Source organism: Cupressus sempervirens, chromosome 10, assembly GCF_028749045.1.
Source record: "Cupressus sempervirens isolate cs-2001-9-10 chromosome 10, ASM2874904v1, whole genome shotgun sequence".
NCBI lineage: Eukaryota > Viridiplantae > Streptophyta > Pinopsida > Cupressales > Cupressaceae > Cupressus > Cupressus sempervirens.
In genome coordinates, this window is record NC_143127.1 from 674,578,016 (window position 1) to 674,595,244 (window position 17,229).

The window sequence follows — 17,229 nt, forward strand, 5'->3', positions numbered from 1 at the left end:
ATGACTAGTAGTGCCTCGTAGATATCTCAAGATATGTTTGGCAGCCATAAAATGAATCTTCTTTGGGGTTCACACATAAAATGACTTGAAACATTTGTCGCATAGCATATATCAGGTCTAGTATTTACAAGATACATAAGTGATCCAACGATCTGTCTATAAAGAGTGGGATCAATAGATTTTGAATTCACAGCTTCTTCTTTTAGTTTGTGTAGATTCATTTCCATCGGAGTTGATAGAGGTTTGATGTCCATCATTCCAAATCTAGTCAAGATAAACTGAGTGTACTTCCCTTGATTTAGAAAAAATATGTTCTTTCTTTTGATAGACTTTTAGGCCCACGAAATAATGTAGAAGGCCTAGATCCTTCATTTCAAATTCAACTATAAGATCTTGTTTGCATATTTCAATCAAGTGATCATTACCTGTTATCAATAGATCATCAACATATAAAACAAATATTAACATGTCATCATTAAAAATTTTGAAATATATGTTTGGATCAGCTTCATTTTTTGAGTATCCTAGTTTGGTGAGGTAGTTATCTATCCTTTCATACCAAGCTTGAGGTGCTTGTTTGAGGCCATAGAGAACTTTCTTGAGTTTACATACATATTTATTCTTATCTTTTATAGCAAAACCTTCAAGTTGTTCAATATATACTTCTTCTTTTATGACATCATTCAAGAATGCAGTCTTGGCATCCATTTGATGTATCTTCCATCCTTTGGATGCTGCAATATAATTGTTCTTGCGAAAGTGTAGCGAGCAACTGGAGCAAAAGTTTCCTCATAGTCAATACCTGTGTTCTGAGAAAAACCTCGAGCAACAAACCTTGCTTTATACTTTTCAATACTGTCGTCAGAAGCATATTTGATTTTGTATAGCCATTTTGATAAAACAACTGATTTGTCCTTTGGTCTAGGTACAATATCTCAAACATCATTTTGTAATATGGATTGATATTCCTCAACCATAGCATCTTTCCAAGCCTAACAAATTAGGGCTTCTTCAACAGTTGATGGTTCAGATTTTGTAAGCTCAATTACTAACGCAGTGTAACAAGATTTGTTTCTAGTTTTCTTGCTTTCCCTGGCAATTTCGTCTGGCTCAATATTATTTGCTTCAAACATTTTCCTTGCGTATCTGGTAATGATTCATTTTCTTCTAACATGTTCTCCCTCTGAATTTTAGTCTGTAGATTTTCATCTAAGTTTGTGATGGTCTCATCTTCTGTACTTGTAGATAGTTTTAAAGCAATGTTTTCTCTAAATATGACATCTCTTCTTACTTCAACTGAAATTTGTCCAGGTACGTAGATTCTATACCCTTTGGAGTTCTCACTGTACCCAACAAATATTCCTTTCTTCTCAGATGGTTCTAACTTGGTTCTTTTTTCTTTAGGTATGTGAATGTAATAAGGCCAACCAAATATCCTAAAATGACCTAAGTCAGGTTTAGTTCCTATAAAAACTTCTTCAGGAGTTATGTTTTCTAGTATAGAGCGTGGACATCTGTTTTGAATGTATATGGTTGTATTAGTGGCCTCTGCCCAAAATGAGAAATGTAAATTTTGATCATAAAGCATAGCTTTTGTTGCTTCAACAATGGTTCTATTTTTCCTTTCTGCTACCCCATTCTATTAAGGATTATAAGGTACTGTATACTCCCTTTTAATCCCAACAGAGGTACAAAAAGCTTTGAAGTTTTCAGAGGTATATTCTCCTCCATTGTTTGATCTTAACGTTTTAATTCTTTTTGACGTTTAATTTTCCACTATTTCTTTTAACTCTTTAAATTTTGATAGGACCTCATTTGATTCTTTGACCTTTAAAAAATAGATCCAAGTTTTCCTGGAGAAATCATTAATGAATATTATGTAATAAGAGAATCCTCCTAGAGAAAGTGTTGGCATAGGTCCACATAAATCAGATTGAATTAGTCCCAGAACTGATTTAGACTTGTGTTCACTAGGAGGAAAAGGTCTCTTTATATAATTTCCTAGAACACATCCTTTACACATGCCTATATGATTTGAATTTAAACGAGGAGTTCCAGTGGTGACTATTCCTATATTTGGAAGTGAAATGAATTCAATATGTCAAAGTCTTCTATTTCATACTTCATTAAAATTTGTCACTTCATGACTTAGAGCTTGCTTTTGGATGTTGCATAGTTTATATAGGGTCCCATCTCCAGTCCCTATGGTGATAGCATTCTTGAGATTAGTGTTTTTAGGCCAGTACAATATTTTGTCTTCATTGAAGGTGACTTGGAACCCTTCATCAGCAAGCTTAGAAATTGATAATAGATTTCTTTTTATGCCTAGTACAAAAAGAACATCTTTCAATTTGAGTGTAACCCCAGTTTTTAGTTGTATAGAACAAATGCCAATTCCTTTTACTGGATATGTGGAATTGTCTCCAATGGTGACTCCTTCAGTGAGATAAATTTCAAAATTTTCAAACTTATCTCTGAATCATGTTATGTGTCTGGAAGCACCACTATCTATTATCCACACATTTTCGTTGGATTTCATCTCACTTGATAGAGCAGAATAGAATAACAAATTTTCATCCTTTTTTGTTTCGGCTAAGGAGGCTAGGATTTTTCCCCTTTTCAGGACAATTTTTGAAAGTATGTCCGAACTTCTCACTTTTAACGTTGAACTTCTCACTTTTAAAGTTGAACTTTGGAGAAGTCATTTCTTTAGTAATTATTATTCCCTTCTTTTTGTCATATTTCTTTACTTTGAATTTCCTCTTTTTCCCTCTGTTGTTAGAGACTAAGAAAAGAGTTTGATTTTCTCCCTCCTAATTTGAAATGATCCCTCTAGAAACTAGTCTAGATTCTTCTTATGTGCAATCATTTTTTAGTTGATCAAAAGATGGTATTAAGGCATGCTGATAACTTGGATGAATGCTTCCCAAGATATAGGTAATCCTCTAAGTGCTATTATGGATAGTTCTTGGTCTATAACTTTGCTTCCAATAGAAGATAGATGATTTTTTATTATGGAAATTTTGCCAAAGTAGGACGAAATAGATTCTCCTTTATTCATTTTTGTAATCATCAATTGATTTTTTAATGTAATCAATCTACTTGAGTTATTGATTTCAAATGTATCCTTAATTGTTTTGAATACTTCGAATGCCTTTTTCAAATTTGAGATGGATGGAAGAATATGATCTTTTACTGAATCAACAATGATATTCCTAGCTTCGTTATTTCGTCTTTTCCAAGTCTGCCTCATCTTCAGGTATTGAGATATTTGATTCAATGAAGGATTCTAAATCTAATTCTTCGAGAATTGTAATAATTTGTATTTTCCATAAGAAGAAATTTGTAGCTCCTTCAAGTCTGTCCTCTACTCTCACATTGTTTGACATATTGTTATTTTGATTCAAGATTTTGAATTTGAAAGTCTCTCTATCAATTTGGCTCAGATGCCATGTAAAATTTTATGATCGTTTATTAGTGAAGACTTGAACTGAAAAATAATGAATCTTATGTGAAGATTTAGGATCTTCTTTAATATCTAAGTTGTGAAATCTTCAAAAATATATATAATACAATATAATATGCAGATCTGAGTTTTATTGAGATAGTAATGCCTTGTTATTGATTGTATATCAAAACTCATAAAATGCATATCATACATATATATATATGAGTTGAGGTATGTTTACATAGAGGTATGACCCTACGTAACCATACATCAACACATAACATTATTAAGATGCACCGATCAAGAGCAATAACATTTATTACAAGCTAAACCTTATTTAAGGCTAGTCTTATTACATGTAATGAATATTAGATCACAATTTACCTTGAAAATACTCGGACCATAATAAACTTGATCGGCATTCTGAACAGTGATAAGGAATATATATATATATATATATATATATATATATATATATATATATAAGAGTATATGTAAATAACAATACACAAATCTGTACATACATATATGTGTGCATGTGTGCGCGCATTATAATCCCATTTAATATACTGATTTATCATCAGACATATGAAACACATAATTATAATTTTGCTTCAATTTCATTAAGCTAATATTCTTAACTTAAATGAATGACTAAAAATACATCCCCTATGATCAAATTATAACTTCCATCAATTCTCAACCATAATCTATTCAGCTGGTGAAGCAAGGAATCTATCCAACTCGTGTAAGTCAGAATCTGAAACAGTTTGTAAGTAGATTGGAGACTGAGAAACAGTGTTAGCTCGGAAAATCAGGTCACCACACCAATCCTATGAACCAAACTCACCGCTAGGAACTGCAACTGGGTCCCACATCCTCTAGTCAGGGTCATCTTCCTCGTGGGAATTTGAAAGGTCTTATGTACTCAACTCAAAAAGTGAATTATCAATTGTCGAATCAGCATCGACCTCAAACAAGGAATTGCCTACTAGCTGAAAATGATCCAAAGAGTTGTTACTTGATTTCTTAGGACAGCTATCCAAGTCGTAAGTCTGTTGAATGCTATCAAGTTCCTTAATCATTTCCTAGAAAAAATCATGCCTTCTTTTATCTTCCTGCTCCCTAGATTGTTTGGTGACAACAATCTGACTTTTTGCTTCATGAAGAGCAACTCGAGTATTATTCAATGCCTCCTGAGCATTCTTAAGTTCCCTATTGAGCTTATTAACCTCATCCTCCTTTTTCCTTAGTTGACCAGCATATAATTCAGCAAATTTTGAACTATGATTCCTGTCTGAAATTAAACACAAATAATCTGATTTCAAGGATTCTAAGGCTACTTTAACCGTTTGAATCAGAAACAATAGAATCACCTTCCATTCCCTTTTGTCTCTCTTCTATATGTGCCTTCCTATAGATATCTGAACAATCCTATGAGTATCATCATAACACACCAAGGCTGCAACAATCATATCTTCATCAACTTTGCGCTGTTTTTTCAAAGGATCATTGTCACTTTGGCATTTATTTTCTAATTGGTCACCCCTTACGCCATCATCCTGAAATTTTGTTTTTGATTGTTCTACTAAACCACTATTATGTATAAATGAGTAGTTGTTATAGAAAATACATGACTCATCAAGGATGTCATCAATGTCATCGTATGCTTCAAGCTCCATTTTTTATAAAGTTGTTTGCAATGATAAGGAGGCTGCCATGTTGTCTTTTTCGGGCAAATTCTTATGATCTGAAGTCTCCAGCCTAATTTTTCCTCCAATTAGACCATCCTCTTCAAGGTGTTTGTCTATAACCAACTCCAAGTCACCAATGTAGAGAGTTTCATAACCCATGCTTGTGTTGTTTGTAGGGGCAAAGCTATGAGATTTTTATCTTCTTCTTTGTTGGTCTGATTTTCTATGTTTGCTTTAGCTTCATTATGATCTTCACACATGTGATTTGGGGTCATTGGCTGTCAAAATCATTGCAATTTTCTTATTGGCCCATAAATTGGTGCCTTCATGTAATTGGCTGTAAATTTGGCAACCCTAATTAGGGTTTGTGGGAAAAAGTCTCAGCCCTTGATCTTGAATCGTTCTTGGCCCTTTGTTATGATATAACTACTATAAAAGACCAAGCCCTTCTCATTTGTAATGGATTAAAGAGGAGCCTAGGAGATTAGCTTAGAGATTGGAGGAAACCAGAGAACTAGTAGAGTAGGATAGCTAAGGGAGAACTTGATCGAATTGTTGCTATGATGCTTTCAAAGTAACGGATAGTTCATTGTTGGTTCTTCAGAATGAATTACTTGTTATGGCTTTGGAATGTTGCATGGATTCCTCAATCTTTCACTCGAAGTAGATTTATTTTCATGTTGAATTAGTTTAGTTGAATAGAAGTTGTTGTGGATGTTTACTTGTTTGATTCGAACAAATTAGGGCCACCAACCTCTTGCTAATGCTAAGGGTGCCTTGTGTGGTAAGTTGATGATTGAATGCCTTAACTTCAATTTATGTCAAATCTTTAGTTTGCATCCACTTGATGAAATTGGAGAGGAGATATTGATTTGAAAACTATTCGAGTGTTCCTTAGAAGCTTGCACTAGGTGGGTGGAGTCGCTAGCAAGATTACATCTAGTAGAGTCCATGTTCATCCATGATTCCTTGGATTCATATTCTCATTGCACATTGTGAGGCAAAAATTTTAGAAGTGCAAGAGTTGATATATGCTAAATGAATAGCGTAAGTCCCTTTGTAATAACTAGCATATCACAAGACTGATTTAAGGAACCTTGAAGTCATTTCATGATCTTATTTTGCAAGCTTACTATGAGAGATGACCTTATATCAAGAGAAGATTGAGTGTTTGCCGTTTCTCCTCCCAACGTTATGTCTTTGATTCTACATGTAGTAAAACAAAACACACATCAATAAATATCAAGAGATATTTTCTTGTCCCCAAAGGACTGATCAAGTCCACAAGATAAGGATGCTAAGGTAGCGGCCACTTGTCTTGAACCAATCAGAAAATTCCAGCTACGCGTTCAAGCATATATAACCAAATTATGCCAAGTGTACAATCTTCCCGTTAGCTTTCAAAGGCATTGTAGTTTTCTTATTGGCCTACAGGGTGGTGCCTTCATGTAATTGGGTGATAGTGGGGCAACCCTAATTAGGGTTTCTAATGGGTTAATCTTGGCCCTTGATCTTGAATTGACCCTTTATTGTAATTGAACGACTATATAAGGCCAAGGCCTTCTCATTTATAATGGGTTAAATTTTAGATTCATTAGAGGAGATTAAGATTGAGTTAGCTAAGGAAGAGACTTGCTGAAATCGTTGCCATAGTGCTCTCGGAGTGATTGTCAATTCATTGTTGGCCTTCATAGTGGATTACTTGTGTTGATTTGGAGTATTGCATGGTTTCTTCAATTCCTCCCGTAGAGAAGAATTCATTTCATGTTGATTAGAACTAGAAGTAGTATTTAGTTGAATGGAAGATATTTTGGATGCATTTTTTTTTTTTTTGGTGAGCTCACTTAGACAAAACTACTAGTTAATTGCTGATTGTAAGTTTTTCTGGTGTGGTTGAATGGCATATTCTATGAACTTAACTTTGATTATTGCTTGCACATTGATATGCATCGAAGGATGGTGTTAATGGAATGATGATAGTTTGAACATCTTACATTTACATTAGAAGATTGCACTAGCTTGGTTGACTCTTTGACTCAGCATCTATTGATTACGGAAGCAAAATACAATTATAATTTTTATAGATCTATGTTTATTGTTTTCAATTTGTGTCATTTAATTGTTGAAACTTCAAGCCTTTGGCCAATTTTGTTATAATTTGAGTATAATATTATGCACATTGACAATGAAAGTTTCTACAATAATGAATCATTTTTCCATATCCTTCTAAATGTATTAAGCTTTTACAATATCCATGATCAATGTTTTATAAATGTTATGATATGATGCCAATTTGATATTTCTTTATATTTTTTTTTAAATTCTGTTTTTAACAGCTGTCCCATGTCATCCCCTGAGAAATGGCCCAAAAGTGCCCCCATACCAGAAACACAGCCCTGCCGTCCCTGTCCCACACTCGATGGAACATAAAACACAAGTTTTGCCCAAAAAGTTGGGAAGTGACATATGACTAGAATTTTCATCTGAAATTCCGAACAATAAAAATAACAAATGCCATAAAGTAGGGGCATCATTGTTGCTGAAAGAAAACATGTTTTCTTCATAAAATAAAAATAATGTTCTAAGTTCTTGACATATGAAAAGGTTTCTTAGATATAATTTATAAGGAACATTCCTGCAACTTTCAGCCCAATATAGTAAGTAGCTTTTCTATGAAAAATCCAAATTTCAAGCTTTCAAATTCGGGTGTACAGATATAAAATTATATTACAAAGCTTATAGCATTAGGATAACTAAAATAGACTCTGGATGTTTCAGAGTGCCTAATTTTAGCATTGCAATTTTAGGTATCACCTTCTTGAAGGTCTGTTGCAAGAATTATTAAAGATTCTTTTTTATTTTTTATAACACATTTCAAAAAAGAAATTTAAATTGCTTTGTGTACAAGCATTTTATTTTCAATATAAAACTTTAGTTTGCTTGTATGTTTATCTTGAACAAATTCTATTCCATGAGCATACACTAATGAACAATGTTTTTTAAACTTAGGAAAGCACAGTGTAATTCTATGCCTACTTGCTGCTAAAATTCTTGTTCAAGCTAGGTGGTTGTTTTTAGTATGTGATTTTTTGAGTTGGATAGAGTTTAATTATTATTGAATGCATTGTGTTGTAATCTTTATTAGTTTGAATGTCTTTAGCCTTACATGCAAATCTCTGATATTTAACTCATGCTATTGCTATCTTGTATCCCTTTCCAATTCAATCCTTGCATGCACTCATTCCAATTGGTTTTTGCTTTTGGCCAATATGCATGTGTGTCCTAGATCTCATAGATTAGTTCACTAGCAATAAGTCAAAGGATTATAAAATCTTTCATCTTATCTCTAGTTGAGAGTTCTATGGTTTTAGATTTGATTTTTGTGACAAGAAAGCTTCCTCTTCAAACTTGAAGAAAGATTATATTTGAATGTTTGATGTTCTGCTTCCTCATAGGAGCAAAATAAAATGCTGTACTTGTATCTCTCATATTTTCTTACTCATTCTGCTTAATATGATACTATTTATTAATATGTCTTATGCACATGCCAAAAAAAATGTCATCACGTCAGCATTCCACTGGCAAGGAAATGATGAGAATTAAGATTTGGAAACATTTGTGACAAGAGACCCACTCACAAATGACAATCTTGTCTTCACAAAGACATTAAATAAATCGAACAAAAAAATTAAACTACAGGATGTAATATATAAAGCGTAACTTACATAACAAAGCAAAATCCGCATGGAGTTTTTGAATTTTTATGCAAGCCCATTATTATTTTCTTGATTTCTCCAACCCGGGAAAAGAGTTCATAGATTTGCTCTTCAGTAGTATAAAAGGAAAGATTCCCAATATAAACAGTAGAAGAAGTGCGAAGTGCATGCTCAAATTCGTCCTGTGTTCCACTAAATCTTCGATCTCTGTATGCAGAAAGTTGGTTTGGGTCCTATAACATATAAGAAAATTTATCAAGTTCACATATAAATATAATCGTCTCCATAAATGTTCAGATTTTATAACAAAAAAATTAGGATTTGAAAAATTAACATATAAATTTACTCCATCATGATAGACAAATAGGTCATCAGGACAAATCAAAACTAATCACAGAAAAAGCTCCCTCCCGAAAGTTATCAAGTATAGAGATCATTAAAACAGCATGATTTTTTTTTAAATTTTGCATGCTCTTGTTAACTTAAACACATGTTCAGCAGGTGTTGCAACTTTGCTTTATTAAGAAAAAAAACACCTCTTGTAAAAATAGAAAACCAAAAATCAGGTTTGGTGCACATTTTAAACTGTGCTTCTTTATACAAATGGAAAACCAAAGATCATATTTGGTGCATATTTAAACCATGCTTCTTTGGTGACTATACTCAATAACCAATGAAGTTCAATTAAAAGGGGAGAAAACCACATATCTATGAAAGTAGGGATAACATAGCTTGCAAAATCATTCTCAAGAAAGCATATAATATGTGTAATCCGAAGCTAAAGATGCAGATGAATACTAAATTAAATGCAAATACATTTTTCCTCCATGTAGAAAAAGAAGAGCAGGAGCTGGTCATTGTACAGGTTTAACATTATGGTCTTGTTGGTGAACAGATTTGGCACTGCAGACTTCAATGTCACTCATCCAATGAGCAGTGCCAAAAGTCCCAACAGTTTTAGGGATTGCTATGAGACCACAATCTTTATCTGCATTCGAGAGGGGCAGCTCCTTCATATGATGATGATTTTTGTGTGCTTTTAACTTAAAAGTTCCAAAAGGAGAAAAGACAAAACTGAATGAAGATGAATAAGAGAACCCCAAAAGTAGCCATGCACATACCAACTGAAATTCCACAACTGATAACAAATTACTAGAGGAATTAATCACATATTATGCTTTGATGTGCAAGGACTATGATTAAAGAAATAAAACAAATTTTAACATTCAGAGGAATTCTAGCACATTCAAACCAAGATGCAAAGATATGATTGTGTTTCATCAATTAAATAGATTGTTTGAACAAAGGACCAATAGTTTACACAATTACACAAAGTGATTGCGAATTTGACATAAGAGAAATCAGCAATAATAAGTTAAAAACACGTTTTGGACATGTGAGCCAAATGCATTCTATATTATCCTTTGCAAATTATAAAATTCCAGAACATATTAGGTACAAACTGTCAAGCCAAAAGCTAAGTTGCCGGTGCGGGTACGGGCATGGGTACACATATGTGGGTACGGCAATATTTGGGGGGGGGGGGGGGGGGGGGGGTTTGGGTACCTCTAGGTACGTCCATACAAATAAAACATATAAAAATCTTATATAAATATATATATATATATATATATATATAGCTTGAAAAGTAGAAACAAAACTACCATAAATATTGCACTGGAACATTTATAAATTATATTTTAAACATTAAATAATATATATTGAATATATATTAAGATTATAACATTACAATTTATAACAAATGTTATTATATAAATATTATAATATTTTAGTCATTATAATATTACATAACACTATACTACCTGAATATTAAAAAAACTTACAATCTAAGTTTAAATATTATATTTAATTTATTAAAAAAATTAAAAACTTACTATATTAAATATTATATACGATTCATATTATATATAATGTTTTGAAGTTTAAAACATCAAATAAATTTTAAAACAAAACATAAATCATTTTAATACACAACCCGATACCTTTAATGAATTTAAACATTGGTTGCAGAATGAACTTGGAGACATCGCAGATTTTAAATGTGGATTTCCCGCACCCCGATACCTGTCTAAACTCTTGACTTAGACACAGATTAACACAGGTTGTCGTCACAGTTGCCGTGGATTCACGTCCTCACAGCTGCTTCTACCATCCGACGAAAGGGTTTTGTTTTGCAGCCGAAAGAATGACCGAGTAACAGATGTAAAACGCTTTCCACATTCAAATTTAGGGTTTCTGCAAGTGGAAAGAAGGGTTAAAAACAAGCACATCATGTTCATAAATACCTAGAATTAAACTCAAATCGTAGTCGAATTGCCATGTCATCACAAAAACGTTCGGATATGGGTTGAAAATTGTAAATATGTTTCAGCTTTCAAAAATCTGAATCCTGTCCGATTCCATTGGGTTTTTTGGATGTATCCGAATCTGATATGTACCGTACCAGCATCTGAAGGCAAAAGAGGAAGTACCGGTAACTTAGGCCAAAAGTCCTAATACAGTCTCTCTAAAAATTTCTACTCAAAATTTCCCCTAACAACCACCCTTTTGAAATACAATTAATTCGAAAATAATAACCTTATTTGGTAAGGATTTTCATCACTTTTCTGGAAACAAGATTCAATTTCTAAGTTACCAGGTTCTGCTATTAAGTTAAGTTACCATATTCACTCATGCCCACTGGAATTCAATAGTCGATTTGTCCCAAAGATGGGTTCGAATTGAAATCGTTTCAAATACGTTTTTTTCTGAGGAATTTGCTGCAAATTTTCCAACATGGACCTTGGTCGAATTTGCAACGATTTTTGCCATGCATTCGCTGGCGATGACGTGCCCAAAATAAATGTCATGCAAATGACCTGCAAATGTGGACCACTTTAAATGGATTTTTAATTCTTTTTAATACTATATTTTTCATTGTTGTTGCTTTTAAGTTACAAATGCAATAACCATTCTTCCAGGTTTTGTTATGCTCGCAAGATAAATTTAAAACGCCATTAAATATAAACTCTGTTTTTACTGACTGCAGATTCCTCCTCTCATGATTTAAGTCGCTGCTAACATGAGCCTTTGATGAAGTGATGGCCAATGAACATTTTTCTTCCACTAAAGTCAAACTCAAAAATCATCCTTCACTGAGACATGAATTAGACAGAAAGGCCTTACTCTTGCAATATTGTTTATTAGTGTTGAGAGTAATGAGACAGCAAGGCCACCTCAAATATATAAGTCAGGAGTAATTACCCAAACACTCGGAATGAAATATCTCACCTTTCTTTCCTTTTTTTCGATAAACTCTCAGATAATCAATTCCAATTCTGAGAACAACTCTGATATAGATTATATAAGCGTGCAAAGATTTGTCTCTTGAGTAAACTTCTGCTAATTTTATTTTTGCACGAACTCCGCAGGATGGCAAGATTGGTGCTTTGGTACCAATTTGTAATGTCCCTTGTCGGGACTCACGTAATTTATTTCAATTTCTTCATATGAACTTTTTGCAGACCTAATTTTATATATCCTCTCTTTTTTTTCCTCCATGTGCCTCTGGGTGATTGATATTTCTTAATATACATGATATGAGAAAAAATATGACTTTTCATTATATTATTTATTAGTCTTAATTATTATTATGTTATTATAAATGTTAATATTAATACACTTCCCTTTATATTATGATTATTAATGTTTTAATATTAAATTCTCATATTTTAAAATTAACATATTATGCAATATTATAATATGATTAATATTAAGTTATTATTATTTCATTTATTTATTATTTATATATATTTTAATTGTATGGATCTTATTTTGATGGGGGGTATCACATTTGTTCTGAGCAGACTCAACAATTTATATACAGGTTGGGCCTCATCCCTCTCTCTTCCAAGCGCACAATCAAAATGAATTTTTTCCATAACTATGATAAATGTTGTTGAAAGGTGTGGCTACAAATCAATGTCAATGAGTTATGGATCGTAATTTGCTAGCAGTGATATGATGTCCAAACTAATAATAAATTGCAGTGTTGGTTGTGAGTATTGTGATACCATGCCCAACTATGATGTGATTGAGAGTCTACAATGTGATACTCAACACTCTGCATGTCTTTGGTACAGTGATGGTGTAGATTCTGAACACTGAAAAATGTGATATGGTAGCAGTGATAGATATGACAACTTCTGTACCTTTGCAGGTGCCAATTTAAAATGATATAAATCACAGCTCTTGTGTACCTACAGGTGGCAGTGTGGAATGCTTCCTCACAATGAATGACATTGCTGATATTGAATATCATGTACGAACTGTAGTCAAGGAAGGCCAACCACAGTGGACGGTAGGTGGCTGTGTGTGCCTAGATTGATCGATGTATATTCAATTATCGCAAAAAAAAAAATCCTCACAATTTCTGTACCTTTGCAGGTGGCAATTTGGGATGACATAAATCACAGCTTTTGTGTACCTACAGGTGGCAATATGGAATGCTTCCTCACAATAAATGGCATTGCTGATATTGAATATTGTGTAGGAACTGTCATCAAGGATGATCAACCACAGTGAATGGCAGGTGGCTCTGTGTGTCTAGATTGATCGATGTAGATTCAATTATTGCAAAAAATCCTTCTAGATTGATCGATGTAGATTCAATTATTGCAAAAAATCCTTCTAAGAGTATCATGTTGAGAAAGAAATGAAAGTATTGTTGAGAGTCAATGCAATATCATTGTGGAAGTCCCTGCTCTGTGTACATTCTGCAAGTCAGTGCCAATATGAACTCCATAGAGGAAATACAGAGATTGATCCAATAGATATCACCAAATGAGTCTCACTGTATGATATCCACTGCAATGATAACATATGGCCTCTCCTATGTATGTTACAGCATGAAAAGGTGTGTGAAACCGAGGGCGTATTTAGTCGCAGGTTTGAAGCTGACACTCGTATGATTAATCATAGTTAAACATCAACATGGTCAGGAGTTGAGGCTTTGCATCAAAAAGGCTATCGGTAAGGACCGTGCTAAATGGTCAATACTTGCAACGGTTATTTTTATGTACGAGTGTGATATTCGTATCCACGAAAATTTGATAGAGAGCCTAACCCTTGAGGAGAAGCAAAAATGTGTTGATAGCATTCCTACGGAGTTTTTTTTAATTGACGAAGACACCCACCAAGCATATCATTTTGTGCAAATCATAGCTGAAGGCATATTGTGTGAGCAATAGACAACCACTAGCGCAGGTCTTGACTCAAGGCACAGAGGATTTTGTGGGAGATTGGTGGCTATGGATTCACTTATCCTCCTACTGCTCATGGAATTGATTGAACTGAGATGAGATATAGCATTCCTTGTTGATGCAAATAAAACTGAAGGACTGTAGCCATAGGTGGAGTTCATAGTTGATCACACATACAATAACATATGTGGTAGTAATAGCTAGTATGATTCTAGAGTTCGTAATTAATCTCTCTGCTGCCATTATCATGTGCGGAAGCTAAACCTGGAGTTGCATGGGATTTTGGTTTTATCTGAGAATTACCAACAGTGTGGGTACTTTGTTCAGCTACGGAGGCTTTGATGTAGCATTGAGAACATGAACATATGAAGTTGCCTTATAAAAACCAGTAATATAAAACATAGGAAATATCCCCAATAGATATTTATCCGGTTTCTTCTTGAATATACTATTCAGTACTCAAACATATGAATCACGTTACAAACCAATAGTATAAAACCAGTAAGCTCTCATAAAGTCCTTAAAGCATGTTATTGCAATATACAACAGCAACACAATAACTATTATTCAAAGTCCAATCTTAAACATAGATTTACAATTGGATTGGAGTGCTAAAAAAAGAACCTATAAATGCATACGAGACACCTGAAGTGACGCCTCCGCAAACAATGGGTTTGCGTCCACTATCTGTCGGCACGAGGGGCTATGTCTTCACACTGGCTAAAAGCTTAAGCTTTCCGAATAACTCTCACAAGAGAAAAACTGAGATCTGAATCTTAAACTAAGTATGCCAAATGAATGAGTCTATTCTCCTTTTATCCTCACAGTTTCGACTCTTCGACTCCCTTCCTGGCTTTTCGTCTTATCTCTCCTTGTCATTTTTAGCCCACTTTATAATATTAAATTGACCTTTTATAATTTGGATCCACGCTCTAATAGTCAATTATAGTATCATATGAATATGTCCTTAAATTTTCTAATGTCCCAAAACTCCCCTCCTTGAAATTGCTTGTCCTCAAGCAATTTGTACTAGGATCCCATATGAATCTGCAGGAAGCTCTGTAGCCCAATCTGAAAACAATTCCTGCCACACTACGAAGCAAGGTGTCAAACTGCAACCCATCGATCAACCAAATCCCTGGATCCCATGTTAATCTATGAAATTTCACCGCATCTGTAGGCTGTATAACTATAATTATTTCTCATGCGAATTGTTTTTTGGCTCCCCTCCAATGTCTCTAGCCAATATCGTGGACGAGTAGAATAAGCTCGCCAACAAAAATATATTGAACAAAATGAAGGCCCCACATGAGATATCCGAAAATCAAAGAAACCGAATATTCATCTCCGATAGGTTCTCATTGGTCTACTAGTGTTTAGAATAATAATAATCTTCAAGTATACCCGTCAACTAGAGTCCTCAATGTTGACTTGTTTGCTTTCACTTATCGAAGTCGACTTGTCTTCTAGCATTGCCCCTTCATGTCGTCACAAGACAACATGCCTCCAGACGCCCTTGTTCATTCATCAACACTCACCTTTGGATATGAACCGACTTGATGAAATAATAGCACAGTTCTATAGAGCGGCAAACCTTCGGTTTCAGTCGTGAAAGTTTCCCGATAACTATACAGGAGAGCCGATACTTTACTTATCATGTTGTGCATTAACTTTGATTTTCATCACAAAATATTCCCTAGAACTCTTAACGCCCAATGACAACCTTTGCTTCCGTTATGAATGGTATTTAGAGTCATTCGCAACATTCCCCAAATGTCATCTAATTGAATTTCTTCTACATAGACTCCCACACAGCGCCTATAGCATCTGATCAACCTGTTGAAGGTAAGCATTGCTCCATGACTCAGATGACAACACCAACTTTAATAGACTTTGAACAATTCTGCAAAATGACAGAGGATTATTCCTTCCTCTGATGACAATAATTAAAGATTTCCTTTTTCAGGCACTGAAATTGCTCCAGAGAATGTAACAACCGTTATCTGTAATTATACACTGAAGACAATACACGATTCTCTGCCAAGAAGCAACAAGGTAACGAGTGCCAATAATAGAATTAAGCCCATCCTCTAATTGATTTAATTCAGAACTCTCCGACAAGTTTATGTTTCTCTACCTCCACACTAAGGAGAGAATCTTCTCTAACAAGATTCTCTGATTTCAGAAGTCAGATCGGAAACATTTATTTTCCAAGCTTGGACTCACTTGTACACCAATAACTCTTGCTACCTCCTAACTCAATAGTGTCATTTATAACTGAAGCCCACAAACACACGACACTAGCCTTCTTGTGTTTATTCAATGAAACTGGAAATGTGTTCGACTCCCTTAGAACTCTTGATAATGAATAACCACAACTCCAAATAGTTGTCTAAGCTTGTACGTTTTACCCAAGGAACACCAAGAAATTTTATAGTAGCACTCTCCAAACTTGCAAGGTAATGACATACACGTCACCTCACGGTGATGCTTACAAACCGTCGCTTCCCTTAATGCTCGACATTAACGGCAATTCAAAATCATCAAGTGATGGCTTTATAAATTTTGCATACTGATCAAGAACAATATTCACATCTCTACCTCCCTCGACTGCATCATGTCTTTTCCTCCTAGCTAGTCTTACATCGGCATCTGGCAATTTCCGTGATGGGAGGAATGGGCAGCTAGTGTGACTTCCTATGAAACTCCCAACTGCCTACTGGTCACCGAGAGTGGTGCTGCTTGTGGAGAGCACATGCTTGACAATAATGTTAGTCGAATGTTTCTTACGACCTGGCTTCCTTAGTACTCGGTCTGTACAACTGTGATCACGTCCACCCCTCTGGAATGCATTGACAATTCAGATTTGAATGGTTATGATCCTAATGATGATACATTATCATCTTGCTGTAAAAAGTCAGATTACTCTTCCTCTAATGCTAACAGTGATTGTAATGAAGGTGTTGAATTTTGTGAGTTTGTTAATGAACTATTTGATGAAGCTACTATTGTGGATCAGCCAGCTCTTTGCAATAACTTCTATGATGAACATTTTCATGATGTTTATAATCCGTTGTTTGTGTGTGAAGATTCATTGGAGCACATTGAGA

At 34.3% G+C, this 17,229-nt stretch overlaps 1 protein-coding gene across 1 annotated transcript in view; it reads right to left on the reverse strand.

Moving 5' to 3' along the window:
• Window positions 1-17,229, reverse strand: part of CBP20 (CAP-binding protein 20) — a 125,166-nt gene that overhangs the window by 95,342 nt on the left and 12,595 nt on the right. The window contains exon 2 of the mRNA XM_089803897.1: window positions 8,868-9,091. Within this exon, the coding sequence (XP_089660023.1) occupies window positions 8,868-9,091 (224 nt within the window). The remainder of the gene's footprint in view (window positions 1-8,867; window positions 9,092-17,229) is intronic.